The sequence below is a fragment of the Conger conger genome, chromosome 10, assembly GCF_963514075.1.
Source record: "Conger conger chromosome 10, fConCon1.1, whole genome shotgun sequence".
In the NCBI taxonomy this organism is placed as follows: domain Eukaryota; kingdom Metazoa; phylum Chordata; class Actinopteri; order Anguilliformes; family Congridae; genus Conger; species Conger conger.
This window is the reverse complement of record NC_083769.1, coordinates 40,076,866-40,098,572: the sequence shown is the minus strand read 5'-3', so window position 1 is coordinate 40,098,572 and position 21,707 is coordinate 40,076,866. Positions and strand designations below refer to the sequence as shown.

The window sequence follows — 21,707 nt, the reverse complement described above, 5'->3', positions numbered from 1 at the left end:
GTATTATTTTACATCTGGATTCAAATCTGGGCCTGGCCAGCAATAAGTGGGCAATGGATGAATGGATTATTCACATCTGCATGTTTGTTGTTTCAGTGGTTCTGCAATATTCTCAATGGATGTTTTTCTTCAGTTGATGCTTTGACAGAGGAACGATAAGCTTCTTGTTTGTTGCTATTTGTGTGGAAAGTATCTTGAGTGTAGTGAAAAGACAAAGTAATACAGATATACAGGTCAATACTTCCACCTGCTGGTGGTTTGGAATGATGGACAATCCACCGTTCATGGCCTTTCAATTTTCAGGAAATGGTTTTAAGCAAAATGTAAAGAAAACCAATATGAATTTCAAGAGAACATTTTGGTTTAATCTACACATTAAACATTGGAAATAATCCTTAACAATTACATTTTAGGTCATTGGTGCTAAGCATAATACATTATGGTATTAATACTACGACTAAACTACTACTGCCATTATTATTATTATTATTATTATTATTATTATTATTATTATTATTATTATTATTATTATTATGTAGTCGCATTCCTTGTACAGCAGATGGCGGTAAAGCATTGTTGATGTTGCTACCTTTCGATAGACCTTCCGATGTACAAATGAAGAATTCCAACTTTTGCAGACTTTCTGGCTGTCACAGCTGGGTAGCAACGGAAGCTTGCAGTGTGTTAGCTGCCTAGCTAGCTAGAGTTTATGTTCTGGAGCTGCAAGGTATCTCGGCAACTATAAAAAACTAGGTTATTATTTTTTTTACATTATGATATTGTTTCGCAGAAGCATTGAAAGCTGGACAGATCTACAAGAAAGAAGAGAGTGACGCTGTCCTTACGATACAGACGACGGGTGAGTGCAGATCTGTGCACTGACTTGTAGCTAGATGCTAGGCTAGTAGTAGCTAGCTAGAAGAAGCTGGATGCCACCGCCCACTGATGCAGTCAGCTAAGTTTAATTGCCAAGTGTTTTCTTGGACATCGTTATTGAATTAGATTGTGTTAGCTAACCCTGCCTCCCTAGCTAGGTAACTGTTGTTAATGTTACTGTTCGGTTGCTCGATTATTTTATTATTAGACTAGCTTGGCTAGCCAACATTAACTTAGCTGTCAGCTGATTCTGCAAGTAAATTTTATGTAGACCAGTTAGCCTAGCTGGCTAATATTTTGATGCAACTAGCTAAATAGTTAATGTTCTTGCTTAATAGCCAATGTTTGTAACTAACTAGGTAGAATGTAGGTACAGCTATTAGCCTACATGATGTTAGCTAACTAACTCGGTCAGTAGCTAACGTACTTAAGGTCGCATTTTGCCTCTTTGCTAGCTAGACTAGCCCATCTGCATATCCACATACCCACAGACTAGCTAGCGTTCACTATTCTTCACTCTTACCGGTTAGAGCTATTCTAGGTCTAGAAATTTAGCTAATTTAAATATACTCAGATATCGTGGAAATCCACTGACTTGACATGAAACACGCACTGTAACCGGCGTTGTTAATTAAAACAACGCAATTTGCTGCTAGCGAGCTGTCGTTTGGTGCAAGTTTCCTTGAAATTGCGGTGCTGGTTATAAAATGCTTTGTCATAGACTCTGTAGACTTGGCGTTCGAGTATACAAAATGTATTGTTTTCTGGTTAGCATGAACTGTTTAGTGATATTATAGCTACCGGTGTCCTTGATGAACGAAGGGAAATACAACGTGCACCTGTCAAACACTGTTGCTGCAGCAGTAGATTCACTTGTCTGATCCAATCACAACAGTAACTTGACGAGCTAGCTAGCTACTGTAACTTGCATTGCAAATGCTGTAGTGTAGCAACAATGTATTCGTTTTCCACAACCCCACGGAATGTGACCGTTTTAAAGGAAAATAAAATCGGAGCCTGAACTGCCGCATAGTGTAAATTCACATAGCTAACCTTAGCTGAAACAGAGGTGTCATTAGCTCGCTCCTGTATGTCGGCAGAACTGCATCCCGAGGGAGAGATCTTCCTTGAGACTTCATATTCCGGCCATAGTTAAATTAGAACCATCGTGTGAACACCTTTGAGGCTAGCAAAATTACCCTCAAATGCCCATTTACACCAAGTCACCAACTGCAAAGTTTAGAAGCTTACAGTATGCATATTTGCACATCTCATTCCAATTCCATTATTTATATTAGCTGCTGCAAAATACGCTGCAGGTCGCTAGAGCAGGATACAGTGCAATTATTTACAGAGAGACACTAAAATAGTTTCAAGGCCTCGCTTGTTCTGGCACACATTTATGTTTTCAGTATGTTGGCATATACAATGCCTGAGAATACAGTAGGTTATGCTATTATGAAAATACACTAGCTGTACGTTTGAGATTGACCTGCAGTGGTGTCTGTGAAGCTGAAGCAACTGAAAAGGCCATGACATTGAGGCATTGAAGCATTTGCAGTTGCATATCGAAAGTACGTGACTCTTGAAGTGTCATATTAAACCTGACAGTCCTAATTGATTTATCGTGACAGCATTATTGTGATCTCAACATTGGGGTATTTGACATTGTAGCCCTTCATAATTTCACACAGCAGTTTGATTAGGATTGATGTCCTGTCATGAACATTGAAATACGATATGACGCTGAGATGAATATAGGCCCTCGGTAGTAAAAAGTGTTTTCTGACAGCTGATGTTGTTAAATGTTAACGTTGAATACGTCAAGTAGATGGATACTATCCGATACCATTTATTATATAATCACCGTATGCCCTGGGACGGTTAACACACCTGTCTATCCAGTACTTCGTGTGCTAACTAGATTATCAATGTATTATTTACCACAGCGATGTTTGACACTGAAAATGGGCTAATAAGAGCATTGAATAAGAGCATTCAAACTTCAGTTTGACTCCTTTATTGTCATTTCCAGTATTAACCACAGGGCATGGCGGACATGATGTTGACAAAAACATGGTTTACAAAATCACTGTGCTGTTTGTTTCAATTAAACAGTAGTAGGCTAGTAGTAACAGTAAAAGTGTCAAATAAACAATTGCTTCTGATTTGAATTACATGAAAGACCATTAGTCTGGTATTATTTTATGTCTACATATTCCAAACCGTGGTACCTATGTAACGTGGGATTATTATGACATGGTTGTGAATGCTGAAAAGAATGGACTTAACTTGGGTCAATGCTGAAGAAGCGTGCTGTGATTTCTTCTATGGAGAGAGTGAAATGGGCTGTTCAAGGGATTCTTGAATATTTGATTTGTGTAAATACAAATTATAAAAATACTGTGTGGAATAAGTTAAAATAAGAAAGAAAACAGCACTTTTCAGTTTCAAAATATGTATACTGTTGAGATGCTTTCACTGTGGTTTGTGGTCAAATATCCAGTCTTCCTTTAAATGTATTTGAACATCTGCAGAATTAATAAACATGCTAATTATTTCATTCTTACCAATTCTTTAGGTTTTAGGCTCATCGTTGTTTCTCTTGCCTGAATGTAAGGTATACGGACAGTGCAAAGGAGCGTTTTTCTGTTCTGTGCATCGTGGGAAAGCGCTGAAGCTTGTTCCGTGGCCGTGCTGTGAACACACACGCGACGCTGTTTTCACGTTTGGCCCGTCTCCTCCTCTCTCCCCCCGCAGCTGCAGTCTCTCAGAGTGAGGTCAGGCAGGCGTCGGGCTGCCCAGCACCGCGCGGCCATGGAGGCCAGCATGCAGCTGTTGAGCCGCGACAGCCACAGCGTCTCGCACAACTCCAAGCGGCACTACCACGACTCCTTCGTCTCCATGAACCGCATGCGGCAGCGCGGCCTGCTCTGTGACATCGTGCTGCACGTGGCCGGCAAGGAGATCCGCGCGCACAAGGTGGTGCTGGCCTCCTGCAGCCCCTACTTCCACGCCATGTTCACCAGTAAGGGCCGCTCGGTCTCTGTTTATTTACCACCGTGTTCACGAGTAAGAGCCGCTCAGTCTCTGTTTATTTACTGCTGTGTTTACGAGTAAGGGCCACTCGGTCTCTGTTTATTTACCACCGTGTTTACAAGAGCCACTCGGTCTCTGTTTATTGACCGCTGTGTTTACAAGAGCCACTCAGTCACTGTTTATTTACCACCGTGTCTACAAGAGCCACTCAGTCACTGTTTATTTACCACCGTGTCTACAAGAGCCACTCAGTCACTGTTTTTTTACCGCCATGTTCACAAGAGCCACTCAGTCACTGTTTATTTACCACTGTGTTCACAAGAGCCACTCAGTCACTGTTTATTTACCACCGTGTCTACAAGAGCCACTCAGTCACTGTTTATTTACCACCGTGTCTACAAGAGCCACTCAGTCACTGTTTATTTACTGCCATGTTCACAAGAGCCAGTCAGTCACTGTTTATTTACCACTGTGTTCACGAGTAAGAGCCACTCAGTCACTGTTTTTTTACCGCCATGTTGACGAGTAAGAGCCACTCAGTCACTGTTTATTTACCGCCATGTTCACAAGAGAGCCAGTCAGTCACTGTTTATTTACCGCCTTGTTCACGAGTAAGAGCCACTCAGTCACTTGTTATTCTCAGTTACTCTTTATTCTTCACAAGTACAGGCCAAAATCAAGACTTATGCATAGCTTTACTGACCTGGCCTTTAGCCATAGCTCTACTGTGCATACTAGACTTGTACTAGACTGATGATAGTATTGTATGTTATCTGACCTGTGTTTGTATTTGTTCCAATTGTTAATTTCTCACTTCTTGTACACGGATTTGGACAAAACCGTCTGCCGAATAAATGTAATGTAACAAGTATGTGCCAACTTCTCCGGCCCAGCCTCATCTCTACGCCCCTTGTCTGTCTCCTGTTTAAAAGTATTCATTCTTAACTTGTCCTCCGCAGTTTCCCAAGAATTTCCCAAGAATCCTGTCTCTGCCGGGCTTGTCCGTGTAAATGCGCCGCTTCGCTGCGGTTCGGTGCAGTGAAAGGCGCAGGCTCCACCGTCGTGTTTTAAATCACGGGGCTGGTTAAGACAGCGGTGCGCCTGAATCAGCAATCCGGCGCCGCAAGCGATTGTGTCCGTGGTGTGAATCTGAGTTCATTTTCCAAACAGTGCTCTGACTTATCTTCAGTTTTGGGAATAACCGGATTGCGCATTGTGTGTTCGCTTGTGGCCTGTCGCGGCACTGCTCTGATGATGTATGGCTGGATACGGCTCATTAGTTCTGCTTCCTGTTTTCGACGTTGCTCCGGGCCTTTGTGTGTGTGTGTGTGTGTGTCTTTCCTGTGGTGGTGCAAGTCACCCGGTGCGGGTGTGTTTCTCCCATCTCTCCCTCCTTCCTGTGCGTCCTGCAGCTGGGACCGGCACAGAGTGATGCGTAGGGTATGACATCAGAGGGCAGAATGGGCGTGTACGACGTGTAGGGCAAGCTGTAGAACTGTGGAGCTGTATGTTTTACCTGTGTGTCAACCGTCATTCCTTCTTTAGACTGTCCCTGTCAGGAAATCGTCAGCAATAAAGAATAATTGAGACTCCCATACACCCTCCCCCATCCCCACTCTCCTTCAGGGAATATGACAAACTCTGCTTCACCAAATGCCTGTTTTGCAGCTGACGTGAGGTGGGCACAGTGAATTAGGGCATTGTCGGTGGTGCTCTGAGTCCTGCCTCTTCCTATGGAGATTTTACTCCACCAGCTTGTTGTAAAATATCGCAATTGGGGAAATCAGTGTGTACGGCTCACACATGGATATGTCCTTTTGTGTTATTGAGCAGATGAGATGTCGGAGAGCCAGCAGACCCATGTGACTCTGCATGATATAGACCCTCAGGCCCTGGAACAGCTGGTGCAGTATGCCTACACTGCAGAGATCGTGGTGGGGGAGGGCAACGTGCAGGTGGGCCCAGGTTTTTTTGTCTCTTACAGTACAATGTTTTAAAAATAGTTCTGGAAGCATTAGGCAAGTGCGTTTATATTGTCTGCGTTAGGAACCGCTGGTGATATTTATTGCGTACGTTTATTCTGTAAGCGTTTGTGAATACTTATCGGACGGATTTGCTCCTATTCAACTGCTGCGAGTACTCAGTACTCATATTCATGATTAGTAGATGATTGTAGTAGATTTACTGGTAACACTTCCTACTGGTAACACTTCCTACTCGTAACAGTCCCCAGCCCTTATTATTTGGCACTTACTTGATAGATATGTGCAGTACGCCTGTGGTAGGAATAGAACATAATTAGGTAATTAACACTGGTTTTTATAAACTTTGGAGTGTAGTCTGGCTCATTGGATTTGTAATGAAACAATAAATGAGGTTAAGGTGCAGACTGACACATTGTATGATGTCTGTATTGGGTGATGCATAGGAATCACATACATTTTTATACATAGTCCCCAAAAAACATTAAAAGGTTTATAAGCTGCTTCTGAATAGTCCGGTGTATTAAATCACTTACTTAGTGCAGGTATTAGAAAGCTTTCAGCTAGTCATGATTGTAAGCGTGTGGTTGCGTTTGGAGTGTCAGTGTGGTGAGTCTGGCTGTTGACCCCTCTCTCTCAGACCCTCCTCCCGGCCGCCAGCCTCCTGCAGCTGAACGGGGTGCGGGATGCCTGCTGTAAGTTCCTCCTCAGCCAGCTCGACCCCTCCAACTGCCTGGGCATCCGCGGCTTCGCCGACACGCACTCCTGCAGCGACCTGCTCAAGTCCGCCCACAAGTACGTCCTGCAGCACTTCGTGGAGGTGTCCAAGACCGAGGAGTTCATGCTGCTGCCGCTCAAACAGGTCAGGGGAACGGTGTTTACTTCTGCTGTCACTCAAACAGGTCAGGGGAACGGTGTTTACTTCTGCTGTCACTCAAACAGGTCAGGGGGAACGGTGTTTACTTCTGCTGCCGCTCAAACAGGTCAGGGGGAACGGTGTTTACTTCTGCTGTCACCTCAAACAGGTCAGGGGAACGGTGTTTACTTCTGCTGTCACTCAATCAGGTCAGGGCGGCCTGTAGCGTAGTGGTTAAGGTAAATGACTGGGACCCGCAAGGCCGGTGTTTCGAATCCCGGTGTAGCCACAATAAAATCCGTTGGGCCCTTGAGCAAGGCCCTTAACCCTGCATTGCCCCAGGAGAGGATTGTCTCCTGCTTAGTCTAATCAACTGTACGTCGCTCTGGATAAGAGCGTCTGCCAAATGTCAATAATGTAATGTAATGTAATGGGATCGGTGTTTACTTCTGCTGTCACTCAAACAGGTCAGGGGAACGGTGTTTACTTCTGCTGTCACTCAAACAGGTCAGAGGAACGGTGTTTACTTCTGCTGTCACTCAAACAGGTCAGGGGAACGGTGTTTACTTCTGCTGTCACTCAAACAGGTCAGGGGAACGGTGCACTTGCACCCCTGCTGCCACTCACTTGCCTCTACAGCAGTGGGTCATGTGCATGCCTGTGTCTCCCCTGTTTTGGCTGGCGGACGGTGAACTCTGACCTGTGGGCTGTCAGCGATGGGGCCGGAGCTGGGACAGGTTCAGCGCGGAGAGAGGAGCTGCAGCTCAGCGCTTCTCCCCGCTCTGTGGCTGTCCTGTCACGGCAGCTGTGGCTTCCCTTCATGTCCTGAGTGGAAGTCTTTAAATTCCCTTCGGTGCGCTTGTCACGCTAGTGGAGCTCATCGTAAATCTGTTGGAATATTTGATGCCGGTCGATGTATGAGGCTACCGCGTGGTGTTATCTTAAAGGGCTTCTGTCTCCACCAAACAGAAAGACCTCTGTGGCCCTTTTCTTAACATACTGTTTTAGTCTTTAGTTAAATAGGGTTAAGGTGACAGCTGACCTCCCTCCTTTGACAGTGAGCACACATATGGTGCTAGCATCCACACACATACGGATCAATTCAGGAGAAGTGAGATCCAGAATGGCTGAGTTCTGTTCCTGCTTTACTAGACGTAACCAGCAACAACGTGTAAACAGGCTTGGTGTGCAGTCAGAGGTCATTCCACAGAAATGTGGACACCTCGGTCAGGGGGATTGGGTCTCAAACACATTACAGTCCTCGTCGATATCCCTCAGTATGCTATTCAACAACATTCTGTTTGATCCAGAAGTAAAGTCGAGCCTGTCAGGTAAATAATGCAAGTTGAGTCCTCAGATGAACCAGACACTGTTTAGGGAAGCCGCCTATTCAGGCCGCAGTGTGTCTGACTCACCTCACTGTGCTACTTCCCCTATCTACTGTATATCCTCACTGACAGGTTTCATAACGGATTTCCCCTGTAACCAGCCCTCTGTAAGGTAAACACGGGCCCTGTCTCGCTCACAGGGGCCTGTCTCTCTCAGTGGGCCGACTCCTCCGTCTTTCGGAGGGCTGAAGGGGTGGAGGGGATGTGTACATGCAGAGGGTTAGAAGGTGCAGTTTCTCCAGGTCTGCTGATGTTACGCTGCTAGCCGCAGCCGATAGGTCCAGACCCGCCCTGTGTTTGCACAGTGAGCTTTGAGCCCCTCATATCTGCCACGCTAAAGAGCAGGTATGTCTCAATGTGTTTGCACTGCGGTAAAGACAGGGAGTTATCTCTTCAGATACAGGCGGGCGAGCGTTATGTAAGCCAGTAGTCTCACATTCAGGGCCATGGACGGCCATGTGTATGCTGGCTTTCATTCCAGCCTCAGATCTTGATTATATAATTAGTTCAATTATTTGCTGAATTAGGGCTGTAGGTTTGCACATAATGTTACAATGTGTAATTGTAATTGTGTTTTCTAGATAGCAACTGTTGCTAATATTCTGCGCTTTAATGCAGGTAAATGCACGTGGCCGAATGAGTAATTAGAATCTATTAAAACAGCATTAATTAGTTGGTATGAAGACTGTGGCAACAAGTTTGAGAGCACTTATGGAAACGTTTTTGAAGGAAAAAGGACAGTATGAAGCATGAAGTATGTGATTACAGAATCAATTACGTTACACTACATTTATTTGGCAGACGCTTTTTTGTGTAATGGTGGGTTTTGGGGGCGACATTGGCTCAGGCGGTAAGAGGGGTCGTCTGGCAGTCGGAGGGTTGCCGGTACGATTCCCACCCCAGGTGTAATAATAATAATGCATTTTATTTATAGTGCACTTTACATTTGGAGACCAAATCTCAAAGTGCTAGGGTGTGTCAAAGTGTTCCTGAGCAAGACGCCTAACCCCTAAATGCTCCTGACGAGCTGGTTGGTAATCAGCCAATCGCCGTCTGTGTGTGAGTGTGTGTATGAATGGGTGAATGAGAAGCATCAATTGTACAGCGCTTTGGATAAAGGCGCTATATTACTGACAAGCATTGACCGTTTTCCCGTGGTGCAGGTGCTGGACCTGATCTGCAGCGACAGCTTGAATGTCCCGTCGGAGGAGGAGGTGTACAAGGCCGTACTGAGCTGGATCAAACACGACATCGACGGGCGTCGCCCGCACGTGCCCCGGGTACGCCCCTCTGGGGCGCTCGTGCTGCGGCACACAGCACTGTGATAGGCCATCCGATCTGTCCAATCCTGCTCCAGGAGATCTGCCCTCCTGTAGGCTTTCATTTCAACCCTTATTTAAGTTTGCCTGATTAGCAGCTGAACGAGATCTCTTGCTGTTGAATGCGCTTTGCGCATTTGTTAGGGTTGGAGTGAAAACCTACAAGATGGTAGATCTCCAGAAACAGGGTTGGGGACGTATATTCATATATTCATGTGTATTTCTTTCAATAATTTAATTCAGTGCACGTTCACATTCTTCAGTTTCATTATTTCCCACCCACCCTCTAACTCGCCTGTCTGCCTTTGTGTTCTCCCTCTTTCTTTATCTCGCTCACTCACTCACACACACACACACACACACACATACATACATACACACACACATACATACACACACACACATACACATACACTCACTCACACACACACACACACACACTCTCTCTCTCACACACACACACACACACACAAACACACACACACACTCACTCTCTCTCTCTCACACACACACACAAACACACACACACACACTCTCTCTCTCTCTCTCTCTCTCACACACACACACACACACACACACACACACACAGTAAACCCTCTGCGTGTCTCTGCTCTCTGGCGCCCCCCCCCCCCTGCAGCTGATGAAGTGCGTGCGGCTGCCCCTGCTGACGCGGGACTTCCTGATGAGCAGCGTGGACACGGAGCTGCTGGTGCGGCACCACTCGGAGTGTAAGGACCTGCTGATCGAGGCGCTGAAGTACCACCTGATGCCGGAGCAGAGGGGCGTGCTGGGCAGCAGCCGAACCCGGCCGCGGCGCTGCGAGGGCGCCTGCCCCGTGCTCTTCGCCGTCGGTCAGTGAGCCCAAGCGCCGGCATCGCCGTCTCTCCGTCCGTGTGCTGACACACTGCTCTTTCAGTGGCCGAGAGTTCAGCGTGAAGTGTCAGGGTTTCCAAGTCTCCATCACGTGCTCTCGTGCTTCCTTAACTAATCTGAAGCCGGACCTATGTGATGTAGAATTTAAAAATATGGAATTTTTTAAAAAATAGTATTGACTAAGAAATTAGTGCAGTCATGCTACTCATGCTAATGCTTTTTCCCCCCCTCCCCTTTTGACCCCTCGTGACCCCTCTCACTAAGCACTAGTACTACGCTTCAGGGACCACTGTCCTCAGGAGTCCTTCTGGTTAATGTAGCGCAGTCCACATGATGAGAGAGAGGAGCCGGTGCCCTGGGCTGTAGGCGTGACGCTGTCTGTGTTCTCAGGAGGGGGCAGTCTGTTCGCCATCCACGGGGACTGCGAGGCGTACGACACGCGCACAGACCGCTGGCACATGGTGGCCTCCATGTCCACCCGCCGGGCTCGTGTGGGCGTGGCCGCCATCGGAAACAAGCTGTACGCCGTGGGAGGGTGAGACCCCGTCTCCAACACAGCACCACCAGGATGTGCTATTAGCTGCTTGATCGAGTGAATCAAGTCGTGGGCCATATTATTATTATTATTATTCTTCTTCTTCTTCTTCTTCTTCTTCTTCTTCTAGGGGTACCGAATTAATAGCTGAACAGTTAATTTTATTTATTTTTTTCCCAGATTTTTCCCTTTTTCTCCCAATTTGGTAGCCAATTGTACCTCGTCTGATTCAATTGGAGGTAGTCGTATTAGATGCACCGCCCGTACCCCGTCCCTCGGCGGCCCGAATGAGAGCGACACGCCTTCTTCAAGCCGTCTCGTCTCGTGCCCGTTGCCGTGATTCCGAGGCGCCCGAGGTGCTTATTGTGCGGCGATCTAATAACCCTGCCAAGTCCCTCCCTCTGGAGCAGCGAGCCAATTATTGCTGCCCCACGTGAGCCGGCCAAACTTGGCTTTTGGCAGGACCGAGAATCGAATCCCGGTCCCCGGTGTGCAACTGCAGCAAACTGCAACCGCAGTTCCTTGAACAGTTCATTTTAATCACCCTCACCTATGGCCATTTTATTGACAGGTATGACGGCACCTCTGACCTGGCCACTGTGGAGTCGTACGAACCCGTGACCAACTCCTGGCAAGTGGATGTTTCCATGGGGACGCGTCGCAGCTGCCTGGGCGTGGCCGTTCTTCACGGCCTGCTCTACGCGGCCGGGGGTTACGACGGGGCCTCCTGTTTAAACAGGTAGCGCCTTCGCGCTAAGCTCGCGCTAGCGTTCCGCACACTGTCCACTGCCCTCCGAGCCTCCTGTTTAAACGGGTAGTGCCTCCGCACCTTCACGCTAAGTTCCTGCTAACGTTCCTCACACTGTTCGCTGTTGAGCTTCCTGTTTAAACAGCTAGCGCCTCGGTGCTTTTGCGCCGAGTTCACACCGACGCTTCAGATGCCTACGTGCTAAGTTGTTTGCCCTAATGTTGCGCACTCTGCTGACTGTCCTTTGTCTGTTGCAGTGCTGAGAGGTATGACCCTCTGACCAGCTCCTGGACCTCCATCTCAGCCATGAGCACCAGGAGGAGATACGTGCGTGTGGCCACACTCGGTCAGAAACCCATAACGTCTGACTACTGTCCAGTTAACCCTTTCAGTCCCAAGCCCAGCATGAAGCCCCAAGGGGTTCTGGCTTTGGTTGAGAAAATGTAGTAGGGTTTTAATAGGGGCTCAAAACAATAGTATAGCAGTCATTTTGATTGGTTGAAAAGGTATAAGGTTGAGGGTGCCCCCATTATGCCATATGGGGGCGGTCTTGGGACTGAAAAACGCCTTGGCACACTCAGCAGTTATTAAAACTTGATCTCTGTGTTCTCAGCTGTACAAAGAGAGTACTCTATACTCCACGGGCACCGGCACAAAGATTGAGTTTGCTGTTCTTTTTCTCCCCCCAGATGGCTGTCTGTATGCGGTTGGCGGATATGACAGCTCCTCACATTTAGCCACCGTGGAAAAATATGACCCACAGGTAAAAACTGCCTTCAGGTACCGTTTCCATGCTTTGAAGTGTTTCTGAGAATTTCTCAGAAAAAGTAAATAGTCATATGTTTACCACATACCTGTAGGGTACTCCTTTTCTGAAATAGTTCTTTGTAAGGCGGGTGTAAGTATGGATAGAATTTTTGTCCTTCAAAGCAACATTGACGACGATGATGATAATGATGAAGCTGATGACAATGATAACGATGATGATGATGATGGTGATTATTATGATGATGATGATAATGGTAATGATAATGATAATGGTGAGGATGATGATGGTGATGACTATGATGATGATGATGATGATGATGGTGATGATAATGATAATGATGAAGCTGGTGACGATGATAACGATGATGATGATGATGGTGATTATTATGATGATGCTGGTGGTGGTGGTGGTGATGATGATGATGATAACGATGATGATGATGACGACGATGATGATGCCGATGACGACGATGATGATGACGATGATGATGACGATGATGATGATAATGATAATGATGATGATAATGATAATGATGACGACGATGATAATGATGATGATGATGATAATGATAATGATGATGATGATGACGATGATGACGGTGGTGGTGATGATGATGATAATGATAATGATGATGGTGATTATTATGATGATGATGATGATGGTGGTGGTGGTGGTGGTGATGATGATGATGATGATGATGATGATGATGATGATGATGATGATGGTGGTGATGATGATGATGATGATGATGATGGTGGTGGTGGTGGTGGTGGTGATGATGATGGTGATGGTGATAATGATGATGACGGTGATGAGTATTGCGGAGGTGAGCGTGTGGGTTCTCGTGCTGACCCAGACGAACAGCTGGAGCTCCATCGCCAGCATGCTGAGCCGCCGGAGCAGTGCGGGCGTGGCCGTGCTGGAGGGAATGCTGTATGTCGCCGGGGGCAACGATGGAACCAGCTGCCTCAACTCGGTGGAGAGGTACAACCCAAAGACCAACACCTGGGAGGGCGTGGCTGCCATGAACATCCGCAGGTACAAGCAGGGTGCTGTCCCACCTCACACAGGCCCGGGTCCTGTCACTCACTTTCATCATGTGACCAGTCACTGGGTGGGTGGGTGACCCACCCTTTAAGAGCAGGGTTTTTGGAATGTTTTGTTTTCAAAATTCTACGTCCAAGTTCTAGAACTCCATTGCTTTCAGTTACATTACATTATTGGCATTTGGCAGACGCTCTTATCCTGAGCGAGGTACAGTTGATTAGACTAAGCAGGAGACAATCCTCCCCTGGAGCAATGCAGGGTTAAGGGCCTTGCTCAAGGGCCCAACGGCTGTGCGGATCTTATTGTGGCTACACCGGGGATCGAACCACCGACCTAGCCGGTCCCAGTCATGTACCATAACCACTACGCTACAGGATACATTAGAATGTTGAGTTAAGAACACTTTATCTCAAATGGCGAAGGGTTTTGAAATACCGTCAGAGCGACATACATCATATTGTGCAATTTAAACATCTGCAACTCTTTGGCAGACATCCCTTGTAGCTGTGTTCTGCATTGTTGCTCTGGAATCACTTGAGCACTTTGGCCTTAAGCCTGTGTGTTGTGACTGGCACTCAGGGTTTACCATATATCAACAGTGCACCTGACTTCTGCCATTAAGATCTCTGGAACCGGTACGGTTGGCTGGTTGTCTCGTTGTCTGGTTACGCAACTTAGCCTAGCTAGGCTCGTTCTTAATTAAAGACTCAGTATAAAAATGAACAGTCATGTTTTATTTATTGATATTAACAGAATGTTTCAGAAAGAATTGCAAGTCTTAGAGAATTTTAACAGAAATGTATTTTGTTCTATGTGATATGTCAAATGTTTGCATGCAGAATCTCACATCACTTTGTTCTACTTTATGGAAACTCCATTACAACTTCTGCAGTGTCCTGTGTGAACTTGCTGTCTGTGTGTCAACCCTACTCTCTGCAGTGTGCGCCCTTTCTTTACCAGATGTGCTTCTTATTAGACGCTTATATCCCATGCCCGAGACAGGGGTTGCAAATTAGCCATGGCTAGAAACCTGTATGCATGGCATCTACTTTGTATTTTATATGTAAAGCAATGTTGTATGCATTTGTCCCTGTTAAATAAACAAATTAATGTATCCTGCCCCACCCCGCCCCGCCCCGCCCCACAACGCCCCACCCCGCCCCGCCCCACAACGACCCACCCTGCCCCGCCCCGCTTTCCATTCTGCCCCGCCCTGCCCTGCGCTCTCCGTTCTCCCCCACCCCGCCCCGCCCCACAACGACCCACCCTGCCCCGCCCCGCTCTCCGTTCTGCCCCGCCCCGCCCCTCCCCGCTCTCCCTTCTGCCCCGCCCCTCCCCTCCCCTCCCCGCTCTCCGTTCTCCCCCACCCTGCCCCGCCCCGCTCTCCGTTCTGCAGGAGCACGCATGACCTGGTGGCGATGGACGGCCTGCTGTACGCGGTGGGCGGGAACGACGGCAGCTCCAGCCTGAACTCCATGGAGAAGTACAACCCGCGCAGCAACAAGTGGGCGGCGGCCTCCTGCATGTTCACCCGCCGCAGCAGCGTGGGCGTGGCCGTGCTGGAGCTGCTCAACTTCCCCCCGCCCTCCTCGCCCGCGCTCTCCGTCTCCTCCACCAGCCTCTGACTACGGCTGGGGGCCCAGCTGGCCTGCCCCGGCCTGCAGTGCCTGTCCAAGAGACGCAACTGCTCCGTGTGACCCCCCCCCCCCCCCCCCGGGACGTGTGACCCTCCTCCTCCCCCCCCCCCCCCGCCCGGGACACTGGGATGGCTTCTCGGATGCTGGCTCGTCTGGATGAACACACGTGCGCTCCTCTGAAAAGGTGCTCCATGGACACAGATGCTGCTGCTCCTCCCCACGCCCACCCCCTGCTTGATGTAGAAATACTCTGACCTGCCTGCAGCAGTGATTCTGTGTGCTTTCCACAAACAGCTCTGACCGTACAAAACCCCCCTCCCCCACCCCAAAATATTACTATAATACCATATAATATAAAACGTAATTATTTCACATAGGAATGCAGCTTCCCACTGATTGTGCTTTGCACGTTTTTTTCTCCTGCATAATATCAGAGTGCTATACTGCTATGCCCCACTAGATGGCAGTAGGGCTCAGAGTTCAGGGGTAGGCCAGTGGAGTTGAGCACATATTGCTCTTTAAAAATGGCTGGGAATGAATTGGTTCTCCCGGGGATGGTCTGATATTATCAGATATTATCAGATATTAACTGTTGTCTACATATCAGAAATGGAAAGGGAATGAGACTGACAGAACCATTATCAGGTGAGAGAGAATTAATCTAAACAATCCTGGGGTCTAAGGAAAACAGTTTAAATGCTGTCCATGTTTCTGTTCTAAAGTTTGAAAATATTAAATATTAAATGTGATGTTTATTTGCACATATCTGTAAGTTATTGTAATCTTAGTGTGGCATTACGGACATTATTTAGTGGAATGTCACAACAAATGAACTAATAAAAAAAATAGCAAGCGGCATACATTTTACCCATAACCACCTGCAAGGCAGAACCAATTACAGCCCTTGTGGAGGGAGGGGTTTAGTTAAACGGTTAAAGTGGTGTGATGGCAAGTCTAGGCAAATACAATTCTTGGGAATCCTGTATTAAGGTTGGAGAAGAAAAACAACTATATCCCACTCATTTCAGATCCAGGGGATCGTCACAAAATGGTGGTTCACTGGAACCAGCTGACGTGTGCGTACATCTGTATAAAGGAAAAAATGTGATCCTTATCACTGTGGTTCCAGGGTTACATCATTAAGTTTCTGTCAGAATGCTGTCTGCGGCCCTGGAATCAAAGTGACGTTTTAACTGTATAAATTTGTCATGGAACAAAAATATATGTCTGTCAATTTGGCTTCAGGGAATAACTGTTTCATAATAACTGTTTCAGCTTCTGTCCGCACAGTCTCTGGTGTGCTGTAAAAGCCATGGAATTAGTACATTAATGTTAACGGGACTGTTAGTTCAGTTAACACAGCTTCTATTTACTATCTACTTACAAAGCGGGTCAACTATCGCCCATCCACATAGTATTTAACACGCTTGCCCTCGGAAACGGGATGTGGTCAGTTTGTGCAGTGGTGAACTTGCGACATGTAGTGATTTTCAGCAGGATGTCCCAGAATGTGACCTCAGATAATGAGGTGCTGGTTTCTGATGATAATGCAGATTTGGGCTCATTTTAAGAGTGCAGGTGAGTGCCGTACTCCCTGGGAGAGGTGTGAACGGGCCCATCTACGCTGTGGGACAGCGGATGGATCCTGTAGGATGGGGGTGTCAAAAATCCAGTCCCGGGGAGGGGGGGCACAGGGTCTGCAGGTATTTGTGATTTCCTTTCAATCAGCAGCCAATCAAGGCCTTGAGGAAAAACGTGTGTAGCCAATCAATGACTTGAATGAATCACTTGTGCTGAAGGAGAGTGAAAACCAGCAGATACTGCGGCTCTCCAGGAGTGGAGGTCTGGTGTCTCTCCAGGAGTGGAGGTCTGGGGCTCTCCAGGAGTGGAGCTCTGGGGCTCTCCAGGAGTGGAGGTCTGGTGTCTCTCCAGGAGTGGAGGTCTGGTGTCTCTCCAGGAGTGGAGGTCTGGTGTCTCTCCAGGAGTGGAGGTCTGGTGTCTCTCCAGGAGTGGAGCTCTGGGGCTCTCCAGGAGTGGAGGTCTGGTGTCTCTCCAGGAGTGGAGGTCTGGTGTCTCTCCAGGAGTGGAGGTCTGGGGCTCTCCAGGAGTGGAGCTCTGGGGCTCTCCAGGAGTGGAGGTCTGGGGCTCTCCAGGAGTGGAGGTCTGGTGTCTCTCCAGGAGTGGAGGTCTGGGGCTCTCCAGGAGTGGAGGTCTGGGGCTCTCCAGGAGTGGAGGTCTGGGGCTCTCCAGGAGTGGAGGTCTGGGGCTCTCCAGGAGTGGAGGTCTGGTGTCTCTCCAGGAGTGGAGTTCTGGGGCTCCCTGCTGTAGATGCGCTCGGCTCAGCAGATGTGTAACTTAAAATGGTACGATTTTAAACTTCTGAGAAGTGAGTGTTTTCCTTTGGAAGGATGTTGGTTATTTGTGGCAGCCTAATGTATGTTGAGGCAGCAGTGGGCATTGAGAATGATGTGGATGCTAGTGGGGCAGTATGTGTTCTGATGGCGTATTGTAGTTTTGTCAGGGGTCACTAACCATGGCTTATGTTCTGTAAAAAAAAGAAAATATCAGTGTTGAATTTACTGTGTATGCATATATCATGAGAAATTTGCTTGATGTCCATGCAAATGTGTCTTTGTCAGTTACTGTTGTTTTCTGTGAAGTCTTAGTATGTAAGCACTACTTATTGTGCGTATGAGGAAACCTAACTGAATTTCACATCAAACTGAGAAAAAGCAATACACTCCTACAACTGAAATAAAGGTTTTTTTATGGAGAATGAACTGACATTAGTGTGGTGACTGGTTTGGTAAATGTGTTGGTGTGGTGACTGGTTTGGTAAATGTGTTGGTGTGGTGACTGGTTTGGTAAATGTATTGGTGTGAGTGGTTTGGTAAATGTGTTGGTGTGGTGACTGGTTTGGTAAATGTATTGGTGTGAGTGGTTTGGTAAATGTGTTGGTGTGGTGGCTGGTTTGGTAAATGTATTGGTGTGAGTGGTTTGGTAAATGTGTTGGTGTGGTGACTGGTTTGGTAAATGTATTGGTGTGAGTGGTTTGGTAAATGTGTTGGTGTGGTGACTGGCTCTGCTGGGTTATTGTTTTCTTGGTTGTGAGTCTAGAACAGTGGTCTTATGTTCAGTCTTATCTGGCTGTTCAGCTGAACACTTCCCTTACCCTCAATGACCTCTCAAGGACACCTGTAGCTGTGTACACACACATTGCGCGCATGCACACAGACACTCACACGCGCACACCACACACCACACACACACACACCAGACACACAGACACACATACACACGTACACATTCACAGACACACACCACACACACGCACACACAGGAGCAGGATAAGATTAATTTGTTAAGCCCCTGGGAGCGCTGAAACTGGGAACATTAATTTTCCCCCTCAGGTCAGGGGAGGCAGGCACCAGGCACACAGTAAGAGCTGCAGGCTGAACCACAGCAGCCATTTTAACGGCCAAGCTTCAGCACACAATGGCTTTGTCCCTCTGGGGGAGCCTGGCTGTGGTTGGCCAGGGCTGCTGGTGGGTAGGCTGGCACAGTCGTTTGTGAGAGAACTGCTGTTGAGACTGGCACAGGTCTTCCTGTGACACTGACACGGTCAGGACTCTTAACAGTTTTTCCAGGGAGCATACTGTATTTGCCCCAAAGGTTTTATTTAAGAGCGCACTAATCCATCCCGATTTGTAGATGTGCTCCTAAATTATTTTCCCCTTTAAACGCACATGAATTTTCAGGAGCAAATTCTCCTGAAATGGGAGTACTGGTGTTCCTGCACACTGTGACATTAGCATTGTGGGTGACCATCCCTGCCATGTGTGTGCCCTATGCAGAGCACCAGAGTGGAGTTAATTATGCAATAATGGTGAGAGTAAAGCAAAGTTTAATCAGCAGAAGTGAATGTGTTAATAGTATACATACCACATACTGAATATTATATAATTTATTTCCTACTACGCAGCAGATTCCTGAGAAGATGAATCATATCAATAAGCATTGTGTCACACCCTTAATACCATCATTATGAAATCGTTTATGATTCCCATGAATTGTTTAACATTCAAAACCGCGAAATCCACTCATCCAGATCTCAGGAACCCGCCTTAACGGTTTCCATTTTGGGTCAGGAATTTTTCATAAACCTACTTTACAGTACAGTAAAATACGGACACAAGAGTAAAGATGTTTCTGACCTGACATAAAAGGCTTCTGCCGTTCCTGTTTGACTTCCCCCATCAAAGGCTTCTGCCTGAGTGGAGTGTGGCCGTTGTGTTTCTGCGTGTGAAGGCTGGCACCAGCGCCCCTCACCTCAGCGATCAGACGTGGGGGCCTCCTTTGCGTGCCTCCCCCCAGTACAGCATCCCCCACTGAGGCCAGTGCGTACTGTAACACCGGGATTTCATCCTGTCTAATAGGAAAAAAGAGGCTGGTACTTCCTGTCCGAATATCCGAAATTCTCCCCCGACTGGTCATTGCGGAAGTTTTTCCAGCGTCTGACACACGTTCAAGAATGAACGTGGCCGGAATGTGCTTCCATGCTCACGGGGATATAAACGGCTCACTTCATAACAATTCCGGGAAAAAGGAACGCAGTACGAGAAGTGACTGGATGGAATCAGTGGGCAGTTTGGGAAGAATAATCGTCAGACTTCCTTCTGTCTGCCCAGTCAGGATTTTTCAAGTGTGCTGAGTAATAAAATAACACAGCGTTTCTCAATGGGAGGTATCCTCGGGTCAAATCTGCCATTTCCCTTCGATGTCACACACTATTTATTATGTAACAACACAGTCACCATATTACCATCATATCTCACTGTGACATAATTTATATGATCACTGTCTGGAACTGGGACATGTATAACGGGAACAAATATGAAGCACAGAGTTATATATAAACACCTTAATTATGAGAGTTAATGTATTAATGTATCCACAACTCATGTGAAATAATCTACTCTAGTAATGTTATTTGTATTTAGTAGTATACCTGTGGCCTGCTACCTTGCTGCATTTTCGTTGTTCTATTTTCCTAATCAAACTCGAGTTACATTTTAACTTCAGCGAATGCCCTCAGCGTTACACACCTGTATCTCCTCACCCTGTCACACAGTGAGAAAGTGCTGGGAGCTGAAGCTGTATCGGGCTGAAAAACAGGAGCCCAGGTGACAGCTGATTGACCTTTCCCAGACTCAGGGTCCCCCGCTGCGTTAGTGCCGGCTCGTCACTTCCTGACGCGTGAGCCCAGCGCTGAAGGCTGTGAGAAAGCAGTGAATCACTTAACCCCCCCCCCTCCTTTCCCTCTGCCCTCCTCCCTCCCCCCATCCCTCCCTCCACGCTCTTCCCTCCCCCATCCCTCCCTCCCCTTCCTCCCACTTTGTACTCCAGCAGCTGGATTTGAACTGGAGGAAAACGGATCCGTCTTTCACCTTCGATATCAACTCTTTGTTTATACATACATCCATCCAGGCTGATCTTTCCCTTTACTTACACAGCAGAGCAAACAGGCATCACCTCGACTTTATTGACCTCAAGTGTGAGGTCACAAATACGTGACAGGAATGTTCTTAACTGAAAATTCTAATCCTGATGTACATTTACATTTACATTTTTCATTTGGCAGTCGCTTTTAATCCAAAGCAATTTACAAGTGCATAGGTTCTTCCACAAGTTAAAGCAACACATCCATAACTAGTAAAAAAACACATGAAGTGCTGTTCTAAACATACAGTAATCATAAGTGCAATTCAATTTTTTTTTTTTTGGGTTAGACAAGAGGGATAGGGAGCTGTAATTCTGCAGAGATGGGGTGGCCTAGGGTTTTGCGGTCCAGTGAGATCTATTAATGGGGCCCAAAATTCCTGGCTGTTTCCCTGATGTAGCAATCACTACTGGATAATCAACACTGAATTATAATAATAATAAAAATGAATGACCCCACAACCTCCATTTCCCCTTTCACAACCCCAACCCAACACCCATCAATCATGTTATTACGCGATACATTCCTCATGATCACAGTATACTATGGGACAGGGCAATTGTGGCTACTGTAGATATTTTAAAAGCTCATAAAGTAGTCTGAAAGTATTCACGGACTGGAAAAACCGGTAGTCAATGTGTGATGGGAAATGTGCAAATTACATCTTCTGGTTTGGCAGGAAGAATCAACTGACAAGAAGAGACAACTGGCAACATACAAGTTCCCCATGTCTCAGACAAATTAAAGCAGGAATATTGAAATGATCCCAAATGTGTGTCACATACTGTATGTGTCATTGAATGTGTGTCAATAAATTCCCTTTATGCTCAGAAACTGTAAGACATATTCGATCATGCTTTTCTCTGCAGGTACAAAGGTGCTATCCTTTAAGTTAAATGTGCTCTAAAAGCACACAAAATAAGGTATAGCAGTGAGTAAAACAGGGAATAGGTGCCCTTTCACAAATACAATTTTTTTTTTTAAATGCAACACAAAACCCACCCCAACCAGTGGTGGGTGTGCCTGTTTAGATGGAGGGGTTGCTGTCTTGATATTTTAACCTTAAGCAGGTTCATTTGTATCCTTAACATTCAAAGTGAATGTACTCATTAAGGTTCCATGCTAGCTATTAAGGTTA

The 21,707-nt window shown here is 46.8% G+C and overlaps 1 protein-coding gene and 1 long non-coding RNA gene across 5 annotated transcripts; both read left to right on the top strand.

The window, feature by feature from the left end:
• The first annotated feature begins 659 nt into the window (after positions 1-659).
• Positions 660-15,127, top strand: LOC133138499 (kelch-like protein 17). Of its 3 annotated transcripts, none has more exons than XM_061257310.1 (12): positions 660-859; positions 3,637-3,904; positions 5,749-5,870; positions 6,538-6,759; positions 9,305-9,421; positions 10,098-10,311; positions 10,724-10,868; positions 11,440-11,607; positions 11,874-11,962; positions 12,306-12,379; positions 13,242-13,423; positions 14,829-15,127. In XM_061257310.1, the coding sequence occupies exons 2-12, from the start codon at positions 3,694-3,696 to the stop codon at positions 15,055-15,057; spliced, it is 1,773 nt and encodes a 590-aa protein (XP_061113294.1). In that variant the 5' UTR covers positions 660-859; positions 3,637-3,693; the 3' UTR covers positions 15,058-15,127. The 3 variants fall into 3 exon arrangements, with proteins under 3 accessions (XP_061113294.1, XP_061113292.1, XP_061113295.1); XM_061257308.1 differs by having other exon boundaries at positions 859-950; XM_061257311.1 differs by lacking the exon at positions 660-859 and adding an exon at positions 908-1,034.
• Positions 15,128-15,665: 538 nt separating this feature from the next.
• Positions 15,666-17,845, top strand: LOC133139071 (uncharacterized). Of its 2 annotated transcripts, none has more exons than XR_009709780.1 (2): positions 15,666-17,158; positions 17,352-17,845. It is a non-coding gene; the product is annotated as an uncharacterized LOC133139071 (long non-coding RNA). The 2 variants fall into 2 exon arrangements; XR_009709781.1 differs by having other exon boundaries at positions 17,231-17,845.
• Positions 17,846-21,707: the final 3,862 nt, after the last annotated feature.